The sequence below is a fragment of the Panthera uncia genome, chromosome A2 (assembly GCF_023721935.1).
Source record: "Panthera uncia isolate 11264 chromosome A2, Puncia_PCG_1.0, whole genome shotgun sequence".
Classification (NCBI taxonomy): domain Eukaryota; kingdom Metazoa; phylum Chordata; class Mammalia; order Carnivora; family Felidae; genus Panthera; species Panthera uncia.
Genome location: NC_064816.1, coordinates 81,242,091 through 81,268,815, shown reverse-complemented (window position 1 = coordinate 81,268,815; position 26,725 = coordinate 81,242,091). Strand labels below are relative to the sequence as shown.

At 35.5% G+C, this 26,725-nt stretch overlaps 1 protein-coding gene across 1 annotated transcript in view; it reads left to right on the top strand.

Annotated features, from left to right (window-relative positions):
• The window catches only part of GNAT3 (G protein subunit alpha transducin 3), a 60,789-nt gene extending 43,487 nt beyond the window's left edge, over positions 1–17,302 (top strand). The window contains exons 5-8 of the mRNA XM_049641348.1: positions 115–243; positions 12,232–12,361; positions 12,579–12,732; positions 15,766–17,302. Of these exons, the coding sequence (XP_049497305.1) occupies positions 115–243; positions 12,232–12,361; positions 12,579–12,732; positions 15,766–15,956 (604 nt within the window). The 3' untranslated portion in view covers positions 15,957–17,302. The remainder of the gene's footprint in view (positions 1–114; positions 244–12,231; positions 12,362–12,578; positions 12,733–15,765) is intronic.
• The last annotated feature ends 9,423 nt before the right edge of the window (positions 17,303–26,725 follow it).

Here is a 26,725-nt window from a genome sequence, read left to right as displayed (position 1 = left end):
AGTCTGGAGTTTAATAATTTTAATGGACCCTGAAGTAAAAATTCATTTGTACTGAATCCTGGTATCTTCAAATGCAAATTTTAAAAATACATGCTATTTTTGTTGTTGTATTAGCTACCTTAATGATGTAGATAGAATCACAGCTCCTGGATATGTCCCAAATGAGCAAGATGTTTTACATTCTCGAGTGAAAACAACTGGAATCATTGAAACTCAATTCTCCTTCAAAGATTTGCATTTCAGGTATGAACAATGTCTTTTCTAATCATCAACTGAAATATTCAATACGTATATATATATTTTTTAATTTTTCATATATGTATATGAATAAATATATGTATATGTGTATGTGTGTATATATATATATATATATATATATATATCTTTTTTTTTTTTTTTTTTTTAACAGAGAAAGGTCTAACCCATATTCAAGCCCAGTGAACCTTAGGCATACTTTCTAGGCCTTCCTAGCTCACTGTCGGTGCTACTTTCCCTTATTGCCTTCCTATAGCCCTGCACCCTACCCCCCACCCTAAGTCCCAATACTTCCTCCAAGAAAAATGCCTCTGTATTGACCAGGTGGTAGCTAGATTTTATTTTCCTCTTACTTGAAACTGATATCCTACTTAAAAAAAAGAAAAGAAAAGAAAATGTATTTAAATTAAAGTAACAGGTGCCATGGATACTATTTCCTTTGCCTTCCTACTCTCTCATTTGCCTGAAATACTCTTATTAATTCATTTCCTTAATTTAAAATGATGCAAATAATTGAGAGGAGAACTATTTGAATGTGATGCCATTTACTGAAATAACAAGGCCTGTTTTATAAGCATGGTTTGGGTATGAAAATGAGTCCAGTATTTTTATTGCTGTCACATTATCAAGACCTTTCTAGAAATGCTAGTGCAAAATCACTCATTTTCTAAAAAAATGTTTTTAATGTTTGTTTATTTTTGAGAGAGAGACAGAGCACAACCAGGAGAGGGGCAGCAAGAGAGGAAGACACAGAATCCAAAGCAGGCTCCAGTCTCTGAGCTATCAGCACAGAGCCTGACGCAGGCTCAAACCCACAAATCATGAGATCATGACTTGAGCTGAAGTCAGATACTTATTTAACCAACTGAGCCACCCAGGCACCCCAAAACCACTCATTTTTTGAACCAAGAATTGGAAATCCAAACCATAGTGCTATAAAACATCATCATATTTAACTGCCTCTCCCTATGGATTGTTGATGAGATGGACTATTAAACATTAAAACCAGGTTCCAGATGTACCACTAAATAATGAAAAATTAATAAAAATACAATTAGTAAACCCATTCATGTACACAAAATGGGAATACTTTTAAAAAGTAGAAAAACAACGAAAGTGACATGAATTATCTGTATCCACTTGTGAGGCAAAATTCACTTCAGTGGGATAAAAGCTTTAAATTTTTTTTAGTATTAGAAGTGGTGAGACGTAATATCTAATTAGAATAGATATTACAGAGATGGCCAGGATATTTTCAAGTTAATATCAAATAAAGCCCTTCAAAATTTACACCCAAATCTCAGGTCCACCAATAGTTAATTTTCTGAAAGATGACCCAAAGATCAAACCAGGATAAAGTGGCCACAAAGATTTGGATCCACATCCACTCTTGGCAAACATAAGCAGTTTGTTTTCGGTCCTGTCATCGCTGTTCCTCTTTGGCAACTACGTTCTCCAGGCTTCTGGTTTTTGATCCAGTTTCTAAGGTTTTCCCATGGGAGTCCAAGTCCAATTGCTTGGTCCCTCTGCCCCTCCTAACCCTGTCAAAGCATTACACAAGCTAATGGAATTTTCTGGATTTTAGATCGCTTGGACCATAAACCAGTTATGAAAATTAGTATCACATAATGAATACCTAGAAGCTTATAACTCAGTCATTCTCTGCAACACCAACTTAGTATCTTCTCAGAAATAGTCACTTTCACAAATTATCTGCCATATATATAGATATAGATATATGCCATATATCTATATCTATATCTATATCTATATCTATATCTATATCTATATCTATACCTATATCTATATATCTATATATATCTGTTCCTTGAACATTCCAAACCTTAGGACCTTGCTCTTCTCTTTGCTTAAAATGCTCTGACGCTGGATGAGAAGGACCGGCTCCTTCTTATCATTAGGTTCCCAAATCAGAAACTATCACCTCATGGAGACTTATTCATTCTGTTACCCATCGCCTCACATCCCTGTCACTACTACACCCAGTAGCGTACTGGTAAACATATCAATAGGATCTCTGGGACACAGGGAGAGGGAAAGCCTGATGTATGGCTCTTGAGGATTCCCTTGCTATAAATACCCTAACAATGGTTAATTGCAACCTAGCAAAGTGAGGTCACTGAATGAGCACTGGGAAGAAATGTAAACAGCTCTCACTAGCCATACCAGTGGGAGCCAATGCCCTTATAACACTGAAATATCAGACTATTTTGTTACTTAAAAAAACACCAAAAACAAAAACTTACTAATGTGTGAAGTTTCCTTGTTTCTTTATTTGTTTCCTCCTTTGTTTCTGTTTCTGTCTCCTATGCTCTGAGCTCCTGGAGGCCAGAGTCATGTCTGTTTACAGTGCCGTCTCCTGTGATTATCACAGTGGCCAGCACAGAGTAGGCGTACTGTCAGTTCTTGCTGGATGAATAAATGTGTGATGCCAAGCACTATATATACCCTATTTTTACATGCTCATTATAACATGTTGACCTGAGTATTGCTGTCCTTATTTTGGATAAAGAAAAAAATTAAAGCTAAAATGAGGTGAAAGATTTCCTCAATATCATACATAGAAGTGTTAGAAATGTGATTAGAACATACATCTTTCTAACTTCAAAAACCACACTTCTTGCACTGCATGTCATTGTGGGCTGTTAGGTAAATTGGGACAGAAACCATTCTTTTTTAGGGGCACCTGGATGGCTCAGTCGGTTAAGCATCTGACTTTGGCTCAGGTCATGATTTCACGAGTTCGAGCCCCGCATTAGGCTCTGTGCTGACAGCTTGGAGGCTGGAGCCTGCTTCGGATTCTGTGTCTCCCTCTCTCTCTGCCCCAACCCCACTCATTCACTCTCTCTCTCCCTCAAAAATAAATAAACGTTAAAAAACAAATTAGAAAAAAAAAAAGAAACCATTCTTTTTTTCTGTAGAGTAAGTGCTTCTTCAAACGTTTTTGGTCATTCATAACTCCCTACAGAGAGAGAAGAGGACCTGTTTGTGAGATATCTCTGAGTTGGCAAGCCTCAGTACCTTTGCACATCTGTGCTTCTGAAACCAGGGACATGACAATTGCCAATGAACACATAAACCTCAGAAAGTCATGTCCATTATTTGGAACATCTATTTCACTCAGTAGCAAATAATACTCACAGAATTTTAAAAAATTATATCCTGAATAGAATACAGCATTTGCATTAATATTTAAAAAAATGATTTTAGGGGTACTTGGCTGGCTCAGTCAGTTGAGCACACTACTCTTGATCAGGTCATGATCCCATGGTCGTGGGATCAAGCGCTGTGTCAGGCTCTGTGCTGAGCATGGAGCCTGCTTAAGGTTCTCTCTCTCCCCCTGCCGCTCTCCCCTGCTCATGCTCCCTATTTCTCTAAAAATTAAAAAAGGCAATTAATAAATAAAACATTATTTTAAAGATATATTACCTCATAATAGACCTCTTCAGAGTATACCTTTAAACCCCTATTGGTGTACCATTTTCCCATTCTTTTGTAGTTCTGTGTTTTGTGAGGCATTGTCGTAAGTCATATAGACAGGTGATTGCCTATGCTGCTTTCATATATTGTCGGTGCTTATGAAGGAATAAGAAAAGGACTTGCTAATTCTCTATGACAGCATCAATGCTGAAATGGAAGGTGTTTGTGAATTGGATTGTGAAACCAAGTTAGGATTTCTTTTGACAGTTTCTATACCACACAAATACAACCTCTTTGCATTCATTCAAACAGGTTTGCAGCTCTTTTGTTTTAATGTTTTGTTTTTCTTCTTCCTGAAGAGGGTGTATTATTAAAGGCATCTTCTGTTAGGAAATGGAGAAGGATAATAACTCAAATGCAGGAAATTTCTTTAAAAACAAGTATTTAAACAATGAAGTGTTGAAAGTATTTAAATTTTACTACAAAATATAAAAAAGGCAACTATACTTTTTTCTTAAGGAACTATTTAAAATCATTTAATTACGTTTTTAAGCTTAGTCACCGCAACTGAGATATATTAATCCCTTAATAATTTCCACAGTTAAATCACTTGGTTTTTTTTTTGAAGTGCTGAATAGGATTATCTAAAAGTACACAGACTTTTATAGTATAAAATTGGGTAGTGCTTCAAAATAGAAAGTCTAAAAATAAGATACCTTCCAACTTCATTTCAGTAAGTGCCCAGGTATTAAAATATATTGCATTAGCATTGATTTGAATTCACATAGCATAAATCATCCTATGACTATTTAAAACTAAAGATTTAATTTGCATACTAAACTAGAGAACTCTAGAATTTTAAACAGGAACATCAAAATGAAAAATTCTGTCTGTTAAGATACTGTATCATCTTCCTGTATCACCTAATTTAATGGAAATTACCTTAGAGTTCTTATCAAACCAGAATTCCAACAGTCAAATGTAAAATAAATTATCTTTACAAATGTTAAAGTACTATGTAAATGGAAAACACAAGTGTGAGCTTTTTTATTGTTATAAAATAATCCCTCAGGACGAAGAACTTACAGATTTATAATGATTTATCCAACAATGATAGAGAAGCCACTTTCTCCCTAATTGTTCCACAATTAAACAATAGAATTAAGAGGACATAAAACTATATGGAAGTCAAGGAAGAGAGGTCAGCAATTATTACAACATAGAGTTTTAGGTTTTATAAATTCAACATAACTATTCTCAACAATGTTTGAGTGGATCTATGAAATACATTATAATTTTCTTAAATTTCAAATTGATCATATGCACTCTGTTTATTTCTGTGGGGGCATAAGTCAGTTTAGGAGTGAGTCTGATTGTCTACTCAGCTGCTAGATCTCAAATTAGCTTTGTCCTTCTCTATTAGATCTCACAGAGCAATCACTCATGTATAGCTATATATTTGTTTCAAGTATGTTCATGGTTAGTATTATCAAGACAATAAGCTATGTAACATGTCTAATTTATTCTAGTGATATATTTTAATGACTTTGTGAATTATACTATTCAATAATTAGAGAATTATCTAGTGGGCATATCAAGTTCCAAACAAACACGCACACATTTTGTAGCAAGTATATAATGTTATTAACAATTATGAGCATTTAGAGACCCTGACTGTTTTATGGTTATAACTCCTTTTGATTCTGTTTTTTATATACAAGCAGTGAAGGGATTTAGAATGATCTCTGTGCATATCTTTTTTGTCTGCAAATATCTGTCCTAATCTATTTTGAGAACTTGGCACCAGAGAAAGACTTGGTTAGGCTATTTTGTGATGGCTGTGTGGTGGTGACACAGATCTATCCTGGCCCTTTAATATGTTGCCATCTTAAGATGGTTTAATATTATATGGTCAAATATCTTAAAAAAGCTCCACCAACAGAATAATTTAAAATAAATTCCAAATCAGGTTAGATTTTCGTTTTTTTTTTAGCGTAGATTATGCAATAATTTTTAATTGCTATGAAGTACAGATTATTTCATTATAATCTATCTAATATGAACTGTGAATAATCTTGTGTGGTTAAATATTTAGCCAACTGTTTGACACAAACCCATAAAATTCAATAGCTTTCCGAACTGTTTAAAATAGATTATAAAACACAACTGTTTAATGTAAAGCCAACTATTTAATATAAAACTCTGGCAGTTCGCCCTATATTAATACCATGGGTAGTTTAACAAATAATCAATGTTCAGCTATCACCTAAAAGCCTTGCCTGTGGATTTTTAGTTGTATCATACAACTCAGGCATTTAAAAACTTTTTTTTAATTTAAGAATTCTGACTTAAATATCAGAATTAATAAGAAAATATGTATTACCAAAATATACATTAAAAAACTTCATGCAAAATGCAAAATGAGAACTGCATATTCTATTCAATATCATTAAGGCTCTGGTTACCTTAACTGCTCAAGGAATTAAGGATACTCAATCTGTATCACATGTACATTTACCTCATTAATTGTTATGTAGATTTGACAAATCCAAGTGTTCAGTCAGCAGAAATGAATGTTTTTCTCTGATTTCTACTTTTGTTTTTCACAGAATGGTCATGATGGAATATATATGTATCCATACTCCCATATACTTATATATTTATATATACTCATATACATTCTTAAATATATTTTTATTTAGAAGAATACTTATTCAATGAAATATATAAGTAAATGCTTCTACTTTGGGAATCTTGAAAATGTTTCAATAGATTGTAATGCTTTACACCTCTAAAATAAGCCCCAAATTAAAACTTAGAAAAAGAGTTAAAAGTGAAGAGAGATGTATGACAAGAAAGGACTACAATAGCAGGAAAACAAAATGTAACTTCTTAGAGCTAACATTATATCCAGTACACTCAATATGAAAACAAAACTCCAGATGTTGGTCTGATCTGCTAATGAACATTTCAATTCTGTAATGGCAGATGACATTAGAGCAATGGCCAATGCTTCCTGGACCTTTGTCTCTAATGTCAACCTGCTCCCATGCATATATACACACACACCACTGTTTATCAAGTGAGTCATAACATGAGTAGGTTATTGGCATGCAATCTAAGACTTTCAAAAGTCATTTTTATCAACATAACGAAACACTCAGAGGGCAGATCTTTGTCCTCCCTTCCTTGCGAGAAAGCTAAGCCTATTAAAATGTGTTTAGTGGAGGCTGCATGATAGGTTAAAAGAACTGTTGGCTAAGGGTCATACTACATTTTATACCCCTCGCTGATTTTATACATTTACCTGAAGAGAAGAGCTACCCTTACACAAAGATGTTAATATCAACAGTAGGCTTTGAAGAAGCTGAATGATCAGAGAAAGTCAGCAGAGAGCCAGTGAGATTGCTGGGCTTGCTTTGACTCTCATCTCAAAGGTTTTGCAAACATTCTATTTTTGGGGAAAGCCATTTGGTATCATTACATTGTAGAAAAGAAATACATGGGAAGTATATGAAATTTCTGTTTTTCCCTTTTCCTGGGGAGTTTATATTCCCCTAGGAGTCCATAAATTGGTAATACTCATACCTTGATCATTCTTATTACCGTTTTCATTGCAAGGGGTTCCCTGCAATTTTTTTTCTTATTCAAAACTATTAATATGAGATTACCCTCTTTGAGGTAAAATATATGACCACCATGCTAGGAATCTGAGCAGTTATACTAAGTCACCCTGTCAGATTTGTGACTTTTGAATATAATCTAATTGAAAATATAAAAGTGATTTTAAAAAAGAAATTATCAGGTGTGGGTGGCTCAGTTCGTCAAGGGTCCAACTCTTGATTTCGGCTCAGGTCATGATTTCACGGTTCATGAGTTTGAGCCCTGCATTAGGCTCTGCACTAATGGAGTGGAGTCTGCTTGGGATTCCCTCTCTCCCCTCTCTCTGTTCCCACCCTGCTTGTTCCCTCTCTTTCTCTTTAAATAAATAAACTTGAAAAAATAAAAATAAAAAAGAAATTATCAGACAGATAGCTTACTTAGTTGGCCATAAAAACAGAGATAAAGAAGCTCAAAAACAAATGCTAATTAACTCATCCAAGTCCTATTTAGTGGGGAAAACTTAATCAAGGTGTCCTGGAATTTGGTTCCTGCAGCAGTATCATTTCTACTGTGGAAACTGAAGATTGGGCTGTCTTAGCACAAACATTCTATTCATCTAGCAACTTTTGCCCTCATTCCATGATTGGTTAGTTCTCCATTATAGGATGTCCAGTATGGAAGCAAACCCTGGAGAGAGGACTAGAACACAAGAGAAAACAAGAATTATGGAGATATTTACATGTTAAAATCTAGTGGGTGGAGATACAAGGAGTTGTTTTAGTTTGAAAAGCCTACAAGGAATTTAAAACTCTGATGTATATTCAGTCCTCTGTGCACCAAAACCCACAACTTGATGCATCTTTGTTCAGTCACAGTATCACAGTTCTTTACCAGATATGATCCATCATATACTCATGTGATCAAGTGGAGAATATACACAATAGCTAGATCCCCGGAGGTCTATACCATCGCCATTAAAATAATGGAACAAAACACCTGGTAAGGGGAGAGTTTTACATTTTTGCCCAGTTTGACAATACATAGAGCTATTGTTTGGCTTAGGGGAAGGATAGACTGTACAGTGAAGGTAATTCTGGCCCACTGGTGAGAGCTTAAGAGTTTTAAAGCTAACTGTGGACAGTATGTACTAGTTGGGGACCTCTGGTCTAAGCAAATAGACTGACACATGATGAGGTTCACTATCATACCCACAGAACCTATCATGATGCCTGGTACATAATAGCCTCTACAGATATTAGTTGAATTACTAAGCCTTGGGCAAGTTGCTTTAATGTCTCATCTGAAAAAGAGAAACAATAGTTGTACATAAACTATATGTATATTTACATGTATATGTATAAACTATAAGTTTATATTTTAAAATTTGAGTAAATTGTTATAGATTGCTTACATGCCTGGCAAATAAACTCTTATTAAGTATGTTACATTAAAATTAAGATATTACTGGGGTGCCTGGGTGGCTCAGTCAGTTGAGCATCTGACTTCGGCTCAGGTCATGATCTCACAGTCTGTGAATTCGAGCCCTGCGTGGGGCTCTGTGACGACAGCTCAGAGCCTGGAGCCTGTTTCGGATTCTGTGTCTCCCTCTCTCTCTGACCCTCCCCCATTCATGCTCTGTCTCTCTCTGTCTCAAAAAAACAAATAAACATTAAAAAATTTTAAGAAATAAATAAAAAAAATAAAATTAAGATATTACAATTGGTGATATGAGCATTTATGGAGGAAATCAAAGTCACGATCCCAACTATTTCCATTTGTACTACATGTTATAATTTCAATAGATAAAACTACTTTTCAAAGTCTGAAAAAAAGACTAAGATTACTTTATAGATCAAAAAAAAACTACAGATTTAAATGTCTGAATGCGTATTTATTATCCTTGCTTCCATAAGAGTGTTGACTGGTTTTTAACAATTAAGTTTGTTGATTGATTTACTCATAATATAACCTTGAAGTCAAAATGCTGTCCTCTTCCTCCATTTATACTGCAAGTCTGAAACTGCAGAGGGCTTGGTATTACCAGCACCTGTAACAGTCTTTATTGACACTGGATTTAAATTTCCAAATCACATAACCACTGAACTCCTAAGCACTATCATGAATATTGTGAGCATCTTCTCTTTCAATCTACTAGTGAACTCTTTTTGTACTGGTGTGTGTGTGTGTGTGTGTGTGTGTGTGTGTGTGTGTGTGTGTATTTGAGGACTTTCAGTTCCATATGTTTGTTCCCTACCTGGTTCATATATGAAGTGTGCAGTAGTAAAGAAGGGCAATGTATTATACTTTTATCTTCAGTAATGTCAGCTGATTGACTTTTATTATCCCAAGTATAGTTATTGCCTTTGTAATCTTTGTGCAGCTTGGATGTTTCTTAGTAATTAATGTCTTGCGGTTAAGCTATTACAAAAGCCCCATAACTCCTTTCTCTGCCTCTAGTCTCTTTCTTATCAAACCTATCTTCTGGACTCAGATCAAAGTGACCGAATATAACAACAAACAAACAAACAAACAAGCAAACAATTTTAATTCCCTGCCCCCAAATCTCACATCATTCCCCACTGATTCTAATATAAATATCTTCTCATGTGATATAAAAGGCCTTATTCATCTATTTCTGGCCTGACTCATCAGCCTTACTCCTGCCTGCTCAGATCCTTTGCTCTTGCTGTTTTCTCTGCTGCCTTTACATGGAATGTTTTCCCCAGACATCCACTTGCCTCCACCCCCCATCCTAAAATTTTAATGACTGCAGTTTCTGATTACTTCAGTTCCAATTACCCCTACACTCTCTATCTGTATATCCTATGTCTGTTCACAAACACACAACATGCACTACTGCCTTCTCTGCCACCAGCAAATTAGAAGCTTCTTGAGGTTGAATCTCTAATGCCTGGCATGATCAATAAATATTTATTGAATAAATGAATAATGAGCAGGCCATATATCTCAATGGCTTTATCTAAGTTTTCATGTTCCCCAAAATATAAATTACGTGCTTACCCTAAACATGCCATGTCCTCTCATTCCTTAATGACTTTTGCACCTGCACTTGATATCGAAATCCACCCTCCATCCCATTAACATGCAATATATTCATTTGTTCGGCAAATATTTATTGCATGTCTACTGTAGGTCAGACATAGTGCCTGATACTGGGAATATAGTTGTCACTAATATAGTTAAGTCCCTGCCCTGAGGTTGGTATTCTATTAAGAAGATGGTAGATATTAAACCCATAAAAAATAAACAAACTAATTAATTACTGATTATGACAATCACTACGAAGCAAAGAAAGTGATGCGATAGAAATTAAATGGGGATAGGAAGAGAGACCATTTACATAGATGACCAAGGAGGCTTCCTTGTGAAGGAGACACTGACTGTAAGACCTTCAAGTTGAGAAAAAGGCAGAGTTATGTGAGGAAAAAAGTGACTGTGCAGTAGTCCTGAAGCAGCAAAAAGTAGGTTTATACTAAAGTCACTTAAAGAATAGCCTTGTGATTGGACTGGATTAAAGAGGAAAGTGGTATGAACTAAGCTGGAAAAAGTAAGCAGGAACCAAAATAGCCAGAGCCTTAAGGGTCATCAAACCAGTCTGTGTTTGGTTCCATGGCTAAGAAGCCTGTGGCAAATCACAGAGTTTTGCAGTGGCTATGGTGAGCATGGCGAGCTTGCGGAATTTGGGGAACTTGGGCAAGTTGGGGAGGTTGGGGAGCTTGGTGGCTTGGGGCACCTGGGTTGCTCAGACAATTAAGCATCTAACTCTTGATTTTGGCTCATGTCATAATCTCATGGTGGTAGGATTGAGCCCCGCATCAAGCTCTGCACTGAAAGCATGGAGCCTGCTTGGGATTCTTTCTGTGGCCCTCCCCTGTGTACTTGCTCTCTCTCTGTCTCTCTCTCAAAATAAATAAATAAACTTAAAAGAAAAAAAAAAAGAAATGTTGGTGGCTTGCAAAAGACAAGGGGACTTGGAAAGAAGAGGATGAGTTGGGAACTGCATTTTGTATGTGTATTATATGGAGGGTAAGGGAAAGGGAGGTCTTAAGAATAGAAACTCCTAGTTTCTTTACCAAGTTGCTATGTCCACAATGATGTCTCTTGCCGAAATACTAACACAGGGGGAGGGCCAAATTCTAAAACACTTCCTGTGAGTAGGTTCCATGATGACTCTGGCTGACTTAAGTTTTCCTCTGGGCTCACATTTTACCTTGCATATTAGAGTATTTATTATATAATACTATAATAGCATATTGGTTTTCTCTCTGCATGACAGAGAGCTCTTTGAAGCTAGTGACTGTATCTATTCATCTCTGTGTTTGTAGTCCTCGCACAGTGTGTAGCACATAAAATGCAAACAGTCATTGTTTGAATGAACAAATGAATGTAGCAAGAGGTAAGAGAAGAAACAGGGATTGTAGTATCAGAACTATGGTGGCTTCCAATCTTTTTGTAGGTTCTGTTCATTTAAGATTATGCAGAGACTTTTTTCTTTTAAATTATTGTTCTGGTACAGTTAACATGCAGCATTCTGTTAGTTTCGGGTGTACAATATAGTGCTTCAACACTTCCACACTATGCATAGCCTTTGATCGAAGTTTCTCGACTCTAATAGATTTCTTACTAAAACCATAAGCTGCTTAAAATTCCTCAGTCCCCCAAAGCCAGTATATGAGTTATTGTATCTTTTATCTAGTTTTCATGAATACAAAAAAATGAAAGAAAAAAAGATAAACTTTCTCTTTTTCCATAGTCCTTGAGCTGCAAATTGACCAATTAAAATATCTTATAATCAATAAAAATAAAATCTTTTAAAGATAGGAGAGCATTCATTTACAACTAGAAATGTTAATATTAATGTAACTTTTGATAGGTATCTCTAAGGTTTGCTATTCTTTTTTTTTTTTTTTAAAGAATGTTCGACGTAGGAGGACAGAGATCTGAGAGAAAGAAATGGATTCACTGCTTTGAAGGCGTTACATGCATTATATTTTGTGCCGCGCTCAGTGCCTATGACATGGTCCTAGTGGAAGATGAGGAAGTGGTAAGTCTAAAAGGAAAGCAAGGCCAGGGTAAAACAAACAAACAAACAAACAAACAAACACCTAAGCATTTGTGCTTTCCGACATTACTACCACACTCCCCAACTCAGTGAATTCCTTCCAAACATAGATGTTATTTCTAGAGCTTTGCTTATAATACCCGATGTTAATATTTTGCAAATAATAATCCTACACATTCTCATCTTTTATACCTAACAGAACAGAATGCATGAAAGCCTTCACCTATTCAACAGTATCTGTAATCACAAGTACTTTGCAACCACCTCCATTGTCCTGTTTCTCAATAAAAAGGATCTCTTTCAAGAAAAAGTAACCAAAGTGCATCTTAGTATCTGCTTTCCAGAATACACTGGTAAGATCTTCTTTCTTTAATGCCATACTAAATTCTTTTTAAAATGTTTTTTAATGTTTATTCATTTTTTGACAGTGAGAAAGAGAGTGCAAGCGGGGGAAGGGCAGAGAGAAAGGGAGACACGGAATCTGAAGCAGGCTCCTGGCTCTGAGCTGTCAGCACAGAACCTGACTTGGGGCTAGCACTCACAAACCGTGAGATCATGACCTGAGTCGAAGTCAGTTGCTTAACCGACTGAGCCACCCAGGTGCCCCACTAAATTCTTACATAGACCTATATTTTCCTATCTGCATCTTGACAGGTAGCATCTATGAAGTTGAGGCTTATGATAATTGCTTGAGTCACGTGTATGATCCAAACTGGAAGAATCCAAACTGTTTGCAGATAAACAGAAAACCTTCTACATTAAAGCAAAGCTCTAGTCAATAAACAGGAGGTTAGGTAGATCAGGGTTGCTACTCTATGTATTAAACAACATTGAAAATTATATTATCTTAAACATTATAAACAATATATTCCAAATTGACATTTTTTTACGTATTCCCCAATGAAACCTTATAATGCAGTGGTTTCTCAAAGTCAGAATTAAGTTTTCCGAAGGACAGTTTGAATGATTTTGAGAATAGTGACATATTCTCTTTCCAGTTTTCCTAGATCCTAGAATTTTAGTGCTGATTCTGTTAATCAGTGACTATAAATGTCAGGTCTATAGGTGGGTTGTTTTTCCCTCAGAGACAACTTTTTTTTTTTCGTATATAGTTAAATGTTCTGTTGTTAATGATATTATGTAAGATGGAAATTTTCATGATTTAAACACAAATAGAAGCCCAATTCCACCACTGAGATACTTGGGTAACCCAAATGTTACTAGGCATGGTATTCGGTCGCAGTAACTATGCTAATCTAAAACAGTTGCTTATATCTTTCCTCTAGCTTTGTGAATATTATCATTTCTGTGTTAACACATTTATCATGTGATTAAATATAGTCACGATTCCATGTTGAATACTACAAACTAAATATAGACTAAGTAAAGCTCTTTATGTTTTCTTCTAACTAATCGACTATTTCTTAGAGCAGTCTTTAGTTTACAGGAAAAATGAACAGAAAATACAGAGTTTCCATATACTCCCTCTGTGGTCACATTCTGGTTTCCCTTATTATTAACATTTTGCCTTGATGTGGTGTATTTGTTACAACTGACTGATAGATATTGATACACTATAACTAAAGTCTATAGTTTTCAGTGGGGGCTCTCTGTGTTACTCAGTTCTGTATGCTCTCCCAAATCCATGTCATGTATCCACCATGACAGTAACACACAGAATCGTTTCACTGCCATAAAAAAATTTATGTTTTTCCCCTCCCTTCTCTCTCGTGGCAACCTCTGATCTTTTTATCTATAGCTGTGCCCTTTCCAGAACGCATATAGCTGCAATCATACAATATATGGCATTTTCTGACAGACTATTTTCGCTTTCATTTTTAAACGCAATATACATTTAAATTCCCTCCACCACTTTTCATGGGTTGATAGTCCATTTCCTTTTATTGTTGAATAGTATTCCATTCCATAAAGAAACTAGTTTCTTTAACCTTTCGCCTATAGAAGGACACCTGAATTACTTCCAATTTCTGGCAATTCTAAATAAAGCTGCTATAAACATCTATCTTCATGATTCTGTGCACACATAAGTTTTTGTGTAAATACCTAGAAGCATATTTGCTGGACTGTATGCTAATACCATGTTTAGCTTTATAAGAAACTGCCCAACTGCCTTCCCAAGTGGCTGTACCATTTCTCATCCCTACCAGCAACGAATTAGAGTTCCTATGGCTCAACATCTTTGCCAGCATTTGGTGTTGTTAGTGTTTTGGATTTTAGCCATGTTACATGGTTATAACAATTGTCCCTCATGGCATTTTTCTCCTAGATACAATAAAGTGGGGAACAAAATCTCATCTCCTTGGAAAATCTTTATGCTACTGCCCTATCGTGTGTTAGGTTCCCACCAAGTATATTCTGTTATAAAGCCCACCAACAGATCACTTTTGGCTACCTTGTGTTTATTACCATTTGTATTTTTATTGATCCATTGTGTCTTTTGCTTCCAGCCTAAACATTCCCAAGCCCACCTTTCATCGACTCTCCATTTAGTTCTACTAAAGCATCAGTCAAGAATAGCTGTCTTGGGGTGCCTGGGTGGCTCAGTCAGTGAAGCAAGGATCCAGCTTTGGCTCAAATCATGATCTCACGGTTTGTGTGTTAGAGACCTGCGTCAGGCTCTGTGCTGACAGCTCAAAGGCCAGAGCCTGCTTCGTATTTTATTTCCCTCACTCTCTGCCCTGCCGCTTGTATATTCTCTCTCTCAAATAAATAAGCTTCAAAAAAAGAACAGCTGTCTCTACTTGTACATATGTCATTTCAAGCCCTTTGTTTAATTAGCAACATAGTCTTTAATCTGACCCATGCCATCCTTTCTACTTGATTTGCTACAATTCCAACTAGATTCTGCAAAGTGCACACTTGCTGCTCAACCCTACTTTCGAGTCTAGTGACACAGGCCATTCTCCTGCTTTGGCCTTCACTCATGCTATTTCCTTCTCTCTTCTAGCTACCCCTCAAGATCCAGCTCAAATACCACCCTCATTTTGTAGACTACTCATCTCCAATTTCTATTCTTTTAGTTCATATTAAAGCACATACACACACCCACATACACAGAGACATGCACAGCCTTTGTCATGTATATAAGCTTCATTACTAGCTTATTTATGTATGTATGTTTGTATTCTTACTGTATTGTGAGCATTTCAGCCAAATGAAGTCCCTACCCAGCTGGGTAAGCATAGTTCCCAGCAACGTAACATTGCATAAATCCCTGATAAGTGACCATTGCCATCTTGATTTTTCAATAGTGAGTATATCAAATAGTAGCACACAAAGTAAAATGCTAAAACCTACTGATATTATTTCTAACTTCATTCATTTTTAAATGTAATTAACGTTTCTTTATTTCTTTTTGTAACAAGGACCAAATACATTTGAAGATGCAGGGAACTACATCAAAAACCAGTTTCTAGACCTGAATTTAAAAAAAGAAGATAAGGAAATTTATTCCCACATGACCTGTGCTACAGATACCCAAAATGTCAAGTTCGTGTTTGATGCAGTTACAGACATAATTATCAAAGAGAATCTAAAAGACTGTGGGCTTTTCTAATCAGCCCTTTTTTCTTCCACTCTTGTTCTTGTACACTTTTCAAGATATAAAAGGAAAGGTGCTGTGTGATGTGTTTAGTTTTAATAATATTAACTTATCTAGAAATATAACTAGTGTTATAAAACAAAAAGTTTTCATATAAAAATTTTAACATATTGTCAGCTCTCTGGATGTTTCAGTTTCTTTGGCACAGTGAGGATGGGGGTGTCTTTGATGTCTGATGTCCTTAGGTCTGAAAATATACATTTTGGTAAAGCTCTATCAGTACATATCACTGACACTGAATTTTCTTGGTAGTAAATTTCTGTATTGTGGTCTATTTTTAATCATAGAACAATGAAAAAATGCAAAGTATCCCATATTATTTTCATTGGCTAGAATTTGAGAGGCATTTGTTTTCACTGATATGTAATTGTGCCTGTACTATAAAGACTATTTATTATTGGCCCATTACTCCTATTCAGTAAGCTGCTAATGAAATGTTCACTCTACATGTACTTGTTGGTAGGAAATTTTATATGCAAAAGAAATGCACGTAATTTTATCTGTCATGTTTTCCTTTGAAAAAAGTGATCAGTGCTGAATTTTACCTTAGAATTGAAGATTTTAACACAATATCATTTTGTATCAGCCTAGTTAAAAATGGGACCGTGTATGGTCAAATATATAGCATAAGGCTGTTCAGGCTGAACAACAGTCCTTAATGGAGTACTTATTCTCACATTTTGCTCCAGAGTGGCATGGAGCATTATTACAATTGATTACAATTTTAAGCCACAGAGAGGAAAATAATTCAGTTTCTTAACACTAGTATGTTTTGCTTTTATGAATAAGAAGTAGGAAGTAAGAGTGAGTAATTAGGAGATTTTTGTGGAAGAGAAACATTGAGCTTTTCAGTACTGTAAGGTCCATTCTAAATGCTATACAGTATGCTAATGGTCAAGCCTGTTTTTTTAAAACCTAATCTGGTGCGTTACAGACCAAATCATATGATTTGCAAAAAAAGATGACTTCTTCCTTTCTTGAAGTGTGTAACATTTATAACATATACTTTTCAAGCAGGTCTTAACACTGTTTGCCTTCTACCATGGGAAAAAGATGATACATTGGTCAGAATAGTAGGTCAATGCATGAGATTTCTAACTACCCTGAAAAGAGAGCTAATTAGGTTTTTACAAGCTAGATGAGGAAAAGGTAAATTAACCCATTTGCCAATCTGATGAATTCAGGTAGTTTTGTCTCAATGTCACTTCTTCACTTCACGGTTCTGTAACATTTCCATTCTAAACACTTAAGAATTATCACTATTCCATAAGTAGCCTTGACTGGAGTGTCTGTGGCTTTATTTTCAAAACCATAAAGGAATTTTCAACAAATACATTCCTACAAAAATTTCATAGTAAGAAAAATTAATTGGAAATTTCTTTGCAGAATATAAATTTTTAAGGAGCCTAAGATAGCAAGGACAAAAAAAAAAAGAGCAAACATTTAGCGTGAGAATTTAATAAATTTTTCTGGCTGAACCAATATCTATATGACTAAAACCAATAATGTGCTAGGAGATATTCAATGTTAAGAGATTTTACATTAAGATTGCAAATGCTATCATTTCATCTATTGCTTTATCTTTTTATTTTCTCCCATTCTCCTTTAGCCTGCTTTTCTCTACCAGTGTGAAGAGAATTTCCAGTAAATGAGCAAGATGTTTTGTGAAATGTTACTATTATTATTTGGATTTTGACTCTGTCTTACCCTTAGGATTTCTCTTTTTGGTGTAAACCATGGGGTCAGAAATGGTTCATTTTATCTTTTACAAATACATAACTCATTTCAATCTGTGCAAAAAAAAATGGCAAGTAGAAATGTTGTAAAATACCATTCTGTGAGAAATTTTAAAAATATGTTAAATGACCAAACTAAAATTAGAGGTCAGTTTGGATTATGGGAGGGGGGGAACCCTTAAATTCCTTCCTACCCTATGCTTGGAATTTTAAACATTTCTTCACAATCACAAATTGTTGTTATGCTAAACAATGCACTTTCATTAAAAAGAGAAATTTTTAGTAGAGAAAATAGATGTTTGCATTATTTCTTAAATGATCACCCTCCTTAAAATTGCGTCTATTTGTGATTTTACTTTTTAAGTTTTTAATTAAAAAGGTTGGCGTAGAAGCACAGTATTTTGAACTAATTAGAGTAACAAATGGAAAATCTGGGAAATCTGGAAAAATCTTCTGGCTTTACCCAGAAGAAACTCGTACTGAGACCAGCAATGTTAAAGTTGGTTAGAATTCAATATTCCAACTGCACAGTTAGTGTTGTTGCTTTGCTAGTGTCTCAAAGAGGCAGTCTTAGCCTTTGTCAAAGTTCAAATGTTATTATACTGATATTTTCCTTTTCTGTTATTTGAGGTCTCTCTTCCTCACTCAGAATGTTCTCAAATCTTCATGCCTTAGATTTGTAACACTCCCAACTCTTTCACTTCTAAAATGTGCCCAACTGTGGACACACTACAGTACCTCAGAGATCTGGGGCAGGCTTCCATCTAATGGGGTCACCAACAATTAATCCTTGCAGAGTTTTTCCAGAAGCATGAACTGGTGAACAGATAAGTCTTTGCACCTTGGGACTAGTGACTACAGAGTTAATTCAAGAAGAGTATTAATTGGTAATACCCTTGAATCAAATATTAAAGTTAGTGACTCTAAAAAGAAGCTCTATAGAAAAGGGTTTTCAAATTCTAGGAAATCTACCACATACATTATAGATATCCCATATCCTATTGATTAACAGAATTTATAAACCAACACCAGTCTTCAAGTGTATCCTACAAATTGGCAAACTAATTCTTCAGGCCGTGGGCCTGTCCTAACACGGGTTTTTTTGTTTTTGTTTTTGTTTTTTACTTGATCCATTATCTTATTTAATCACGAAATATATTTTCAAATATTTGCACAGAATCATTCAGGCTTGACTTAATCAAACAATATGTGAGGAAAAATAAATTTTGTGTGTGGACATAGGTTTTTCCTCTCTGACATCACTTCAGAATCAGCAGTGGATGAGCTGGTTAACATGAGTCAACTACTAAAAATAAGATATTTGTAAGAACTATAGGAGCAACTGTGAATCCTCTCACTTAGAATAACTTTAAAAATAGGAGAGGCGACCCTCCATCTTGTTGCAGTAAGTATTCAATTAATTGATAATCTAACCAGCTGGGGCCTTCTTTCTTTTTAGGCCTTTCCTGACAATCTTACCTACTAGTCTCCAGCCACATGAGGGCATACTAACATCATGTGTTTTTCTACCCAAATGTTGCACAAATAATAAATTTAGATGGCCAACAGCTTTAATGAGACAGATAATAAAATCCTACTAAGAAATATAACTCTGTTGTCCTTCCCAGGTTAGTAGGATCTGATCATCTTCTGATAATCATAATGTGCACTATTTGAGCCAAATCTGTGAATAACAAATCTATCGAAATAGGTCCAAATTTGTTTCGTGATATACAGATACTTAGTCTTTTCTCATGCTCTGATTTCTTTTTTTTTTTTTTGACATTTTGAACCTGTTGTTTAAATCTAAGTTATCATTAGTTTTGTACAGTGTGCTTTTCCATATTGTTTCTAAAATATTGTGCCTGAAATCTTGATTAGCTTACAGAGAAATGTAGGAGAAAAATAATTTGATGTTTAACCACTAGGTTTCATGAATAGTAATTAAATGGCTGCTTATTAATGTGTTTCTTTTCAATAAATCAAAGTAAAATTCCACCCGGCTATCACATTAAGCATCCCATTATTGTGTTTATTACAACTTTTTCCCTAATCGCCGCTCCACCAAATCAACAAGAAAATAAGTGCCCTGTGACATTTTGTTGTTACCAGCCCTGTTGCTGCCAAACACGTGTTTCATTAGTAATAGCACAATTTTTATTTTAAGCCACGTTTGTCACACTAGTTAAGAAATAAATACAGTCACATGAAAGAAAAAGGAAATAAAAAAGGCCCTAATTTAATTCCCGGGACACTCAGGGCCCTCTAACTTTGACACCCTTCAGGAAACAAAGAATAAATGAGACCTATAAGCAAAGTGATTATTTGAGAGACATTCATCTTTTCTAAATTCATCAGATTGGAACTAAACCTTGCACATATATGTGATTGAAAACATTCTTTTCAGTGGATATTGCTGTGTTTTCTTTTTTGAAAAAGAAAAATGGCCACATGTGACATGCCATTATAATATCAGAACCAGGGGTGACTGTTTCTACTTCAACATATTAAAAGGCTTACACTGGAGAACATACTAGGTGACTGGACTTGCATAAGAAAGTTAGGCATGAAAAGCACCGCATGCAGAATGCCAAAGATAAAGATGACCTATGCTGTGATTATGTACCCTATCCAATTAGAATCTGAATATTTTATTACATTAAAAATATTGATGTACATTTATATGCAGGCACATCTTGTCTCCCTGCACTTTACTTTACTGTGCTTTGTAGTGTCCTTTGTCTATAAATTGAAGGCCTGTCAAGGTTTGACCCCCCTCTCAAGCAAGTCTTTCGGGGCCATTTTTCCAACAGCGTCTGCCACTTCATGTCTCTGTCACATTTTGGTAATTCTGGCAATATTTCAAACATTTTCATTACTATATTTGTTGCGATGACCTGTGATCAGTGACCTTTGATGTTACTGTTGTAATCATTTGGGGTGCCACGAATTGTCACCATATAACACAGCAAGCTTAATCAATAAATTCTGTTGTGACCACACAGAAACCAAAAGTCCAATGCTCAACTGACTGAGCCATCCGGGCACCCCTACTTTTCAGTTTTCAGTTGAGGGCATAGAATTGCTATTTGTTGCCGTGGTAGACGAATCAAGCATCTAACATTGGCCCTAAAAGGCTTCACAAGGGCAACATTTCACTGTTCGGCCTGATAAGAGTCCTTTGCCATACTGGGAGGAAAATTGTATTAATATATAAAAATTTGATTAAAGATAATGTGACAACTTGGCAAAATAGCAAATTTTTGAATTATGCACTTAAAATGGGTAACTATATAAATTATCCCTCAAATTATAATGATAAAGATGATTTTTAAAAATATAACACTCACTCCTCCCCATAGTATCTCACACATATTACAGGTAATGGGATAATTAATAAATTAATAAATAAGTTCATATTTCCCATAATTACCTCTCAGTCTAAAATGGAAATGTACCAAACTCCAACATCCCTGTCCTATCTAGGACCACCTTCCCTGCATGGTTGATAGCTTAAAAGTAATAATTATTTTTTTTAAAAAAACTCCTGGAAGCTGAGATTGTTCTCACGCTAAAATAAAGCTTCAGGTTAACTTGTAGGGCTCTGGGTACATGGCCAAGTCCCTCACATAGTAGGTCCATAACATTTGCTGTTTCATTGTCAGAACTGACCCCTCCTGCTTCGTGCCTTACTAGCTTCTACATTATTCCTTAAATCTCAAATCAAGAGTTTACCTCTTCAGATAGGGGTTCCCAGACCTCAGAAGTACACCTACTTCGTATTTTTATAGCTCCTTATAATACAATTACTCTTTATGACATATTGAAATATACAATTAAATATTTGTGTGATTATTTCATTTACATTTGTTTTCCCATCTTTCTGTAAGTTCCCTAAAGGTAGAGCCCATATAGGGGTTTTCCATACCTGTGCTTGATGCAAAGTAAGAACTTCATGAGTATTTGTGCATAACTGAATGAATCAATGGTCGTTTACCAATTTTTCCTGGAAAGCTTCTATTCTTTGGCCTATGGAGTACAATATTTTCCTCATTTTCCTCCTATCTTGTTCCTTCTCCTCCAATTCTTCTGAACAGTTTGTCAATATTAGTATTACTAAAAATACGTATCTACATCCTCTTTTACTACTCTACATATACTCTATTAGGAATCTTAAGTACTTTTATGACTTCATTCTTTTCTAGGTAAGATCAGTCTTCTGGTCTCTAGATATGTATCTTAACTGCCTCTTGGGACATATACAAATAAAACTCAACACTTTTAAAATTAAACTCATGATTAAATGAGTTTAATTAAATTTAAAATCACCGGATCTATTTCTCCTCAGAACACTTTAGGCTTTACCTTTCTGTTTTCTCTTATCTAATTCCCTTCACACATTACTCACAAGTTTTACTCATTCTGCATGCTATGTATTTCTTTAATTGCCTGCTTTTTTCCATCATCACTATCCCTTGTGGAGTCCAAGTCTCTCTCTTGCAGAGATATCTGGGACCGCTACTTAAACTGTCTGTCATGAGCACACTATGAAGGCACACACACGAGATGTGTCCTTCCACAGCATCAGCTTTATTCACTCATAAAGCAAAGTTAATCACAATTATAAAGCAGGTTCAGGATTCCGAACTCAATGACACTTCACCATGTGATTAAACTTGGCTTCTTACCTGGCACACAGAGCAGGACAGAAGACCAACCGCCCAGCAAACAAGATGACAGAAGGATGCAGGAAGTTAACGAACCAAACACCAAGTCAGTCTGTGGGTGCACAGTTGAGATAAGGTCTCTGTCTGGGTCGGGTCAGCTCTCTGAGCTTACTGCTTATTTTGTTCAAGCAGTGAAGGCTCTCATTTGCGTTCAGAAATGAGTCAAGCAGAGATTTCAGCGCAGTTGTCTTTTTTAAGTGGTCAGACACAGAGGGGTCAGGTCTAAGGAGTCTGGCAGTTTGCTGCAAAAGTCCTCCCCCTTTGAAAGGGATTTCATCTGTTTTGGGTCCCTGCAGACCTCCTCTGGTTCTTCCTGTTACCAGTTCTGGGGTGTCAGCTGATGCTGGTCCCGGCGATATCTCCTAGTGCAGTACCTTTAACTGCTTGTGTCATTGCTGGACACAGGCCCCTGCTTGACCTGAGAGACTCCATTTTGCTCTCTATTCTCCATGACCAGGTACGTTTTTACCTGTCAAGACCCATCTTACCATTCTTCAATCTAAATCCACTCACAAATGTGCTCCTTCCTAGAATATCCCTCCTTCTCTCCATTTGTAATCCACGTTGAGATAAACACAGTTGTATTATGTTCTGTTTACACCTTGTGCATGTATTTCTGTTTGTTTTGAAGTTCACAGTGTTGGGGTGCCTGGGTGGTTTAGTTCGTTAAGTCTGGCTCTTGGTTTCAGCTCAGGTCATGGTCTCATGTTTTATGGGTTCGAGCCCCACGTGGGGCTGTGCACTAATGATGTGGAGCCTGCTTGGGATTCTCTCTCTCCCTCCCTCTCTGCCCCTCCACCACTTGCTCTGTCTCTCTTGAAATGAATAAACTTAACAAATTTTTTTTAAGTTCACAGCTCTGTCTTAACATTCTTGGTGTGGTAGCAAGGAATATTAAAAAAAAAGGCTAAACACAATGATGTATCGAAACTAAAAAAACATCATTTATTTTCTACCTAATTCAGACCTAAAAAATTCTTGAATGCATTTGGTAAAGTTTCCAGTCAGTAAATCTTTACCTATTTATTTTATATTCCAAATGAGGCTGTTATGTGTAACAAATGAATATGTTAGCAATCTCTATTTTCTCAAAGCTATTTACCATGTCTTATTGGTATCAATAGGAATGATACAAACTTCTAGACTCATACCCATCACTATTCTAAGAAATAATAGTACCATCCTAAAGACATTTGAAAAGAAAGCAACATCACTCTTGCCTTTGTTGTCACACTGATGCCTTAGTAAAAAGAAACCTATGTATGGGGAGCCTGGTTGGCATAGTCCGTTAAGACTCTTGATTTTGGCTCAGGTCATGCTCTCATGGCTCATGAGTTCGAGCCCTGAATTGGGCTCCACACTGCCTGCTTGGGATTTTCTCTCTCCCTGCTTCTCTGTGTGTATGTATATATACATATATATGTATATGTGTATATATGTATTTATATATATGTATATATATGTATATATGTATTTATGTGTACATATGTACATATATATATGTATATATATGTGTGTTTCTCCCTCTCTCCCTGTTTCTCTGTGTGTATGGATATATATATATATATATATATATATATATATATGATTTATATTTATTCTTTTAGATATATATAAAAGAAACCTGTCTAGATTATCTCAGAAGGCTTGAAACAAGACTGGTGATCCGGAGCAGACATGTAAGTCAAATATATTTTTTGAGGCTTTGGATAATGAATAGTAGCATTATCGCAAAGGCTTGTAACAACACATTCATTCCAAAACAAACCTTAAAATGTGAACATTTCTCTGGTGTACCAGCTTGTACAGATAGAATTATGTCCTATGAAGCGCTGTCCTTAGAACAGTAATAAAGGAACAACACAGTAATAAAAGAACCAATCTTCAGAATCTTTAGACATTTCATTTCAAAACTTTTTATGCTATCTTTATACTAATTAGAGGGTAACCTGCTTAGATTTACTACTAATGTCTTTATATTCTTAAAAAAAAAACTATCTTTAAGCTTTGTAAAAGCAACTCTGTCACCTTAAAAATGGGACAGACTCCAGGCACGTGGGTGACTTAGTTCGGTTAAGCATTCAACTCTTGATTTTGGCCCAGATCATGATCTCATGGTTCGTGAGTTCGAGTCCCAAGTTGGGCTCTGTGCTGACAGTGCAAAACTTGTTTGGGATTCTCTCTCTGCCCCTCCCCAACTCATGCTGTCTCTCTATTTCTAAGTAAATAAACTTAAAAAATAAAATAAAAAGAAAATGGGATCATTAAAAAAAAGGGGGTGGCTCTGAAACTGCATATGTACATAATCACTTTACAAACATAAATCCTATTTCACCAAGTATCAATAACTTTTAAAGCTAATACCATCTTCACTAAAAATGACCCTATCTGTAACATTTTGAAAGAGTACAAATCATGTGCCCAAAGTTCTATCATAGAGCTTTGGAAAATGTTTATATCTTAAAATTTACAATATAACTTGCAGAGTTCATGAATAAATTACCCTTTAATGGCTATAAATCCAAGTAGATAATAGTGACACTCTTATTTGTATGTTTTCTATAACTTGAACTTATTTTTTCTTTTAAATTTCTCACATTTTAACATATCTTTATGTAAAAAATATTTCCTTCACTGAGGTGTTTATAAGTATATTTAGTTGTTTGAGATAGATGTCAGTCAAAAATCCATAAAGGCTTATTCTCCATTAAGTTTAGCAATTGTGGTCTTTGATATAGATTTAGGAATTACATCATTTCCATTAATCGTGTGTGGGGGGTGTATAATCACAAAATTTTTAGGTTTCTTTTATTGTCCTTTCTTAAGTTTATAAACTCATCAAATCTAGCAAATTTCAATAATTTTATCTTCTTGATATAAAACATGGAGGCAAGTTGCTGACTATAATTGCCTATATCATCTCATGCTTCATGAAAACCTAAAACACCTTTGCTAAACACAGTTTAAAAAGTGTTTTTTAAACTAATGAAACCTGCCAGTTACTTAGTCGTTCTTTCAATTATGAGTCAAAGTCCAACCAATTAGGGGTGTAAATTTTCTTATACAATTCACAGGGCTTTTTAAAAAATATTTTTTAACATTTATTTATTTTTGAGAGACAAAGAGACAGAGCACAAGCAGGGGAGGAGGAGAGAGAGGGAGACAAGAATCCAAAGCAGGCTCCAGGCTCTGAGCTGTCAGCACAGAGCCTGATGCAGGACTCAAACTCACAAATGATGAGATCATGACCTGAGCCGAAGTCATACGCTTGACTGACTGAGCTACCCAGGCACTCTTCACAGGCCTTTTCTTGATTAAAAAATTCGATAAAAAACTTGTAAAAAAGATTCAGTGGACTTACTGTGCATGTACTCTCTGCTATCTCTCAATTGTGTTTCAATTCTAAAAATATAACTAGCCTAAGTTTCAATTTTTAGACATTTGAAGGGGCAGATCTTCTCTCGTGCATAATGGACAGACCGTGTTACGACCAGCTTTGCAATCTATTAGACTCACACCGTGTGAATGGTGAATGTACACAATTTGACTTTCTGAAGATCATATAATAGTCTATAAAAGGTGTTATTTACCTTCTGAAGAAAATATTTTCACTTTGGAAGTCTTTTTTCGCTTTTAAGTTAAATGGAGTCTTACTTCAGGAGAGGCCTATCTTGAAACCCCTTCTCAGCAGAGGCTCAGCAGGTGTCTGTTTATATTACCTTTGTGAGGTATGACAACACAATGCCCAGCTGAGCCCAGAGCATTTTACAAGTTCTCCAAACCCAGGAGATTGGCATATCAAACATCCACGTACTGATTGTGACATTCATCTACAACCATCAGCTGAATAGGGGTGTTAGAACTATATTGAAAACATGTTGCAGTTTTAAACTGCTCCATCAAGTAACTCATACAGGGCCATATTTTATTATTATTCCAACAAGGAGAGCAGGAATAGTATAACTGAGTATGAATTTTGAACGGAAAAAGCTCTGTTTTGATACACAAGTTGTATAAGCAGAATATGATAAAACTGTGCCATCTGGAATGTAAAGGACATTATCATCTGTCTATATGGGAGATTTCTTACTAAATAGGGTGTTTTCAAATCACTAGAGTATTTGGTCCTTTCAAACCCAGGTATCTTAAACCATAATGAGTTATTTAACTGCACTATAGACTATTCTGTCTTTTGAGATAGAATATATTCAACATATTTTATTCTTTTCCTAATATCCCATCATTGTTATGATGAACAATA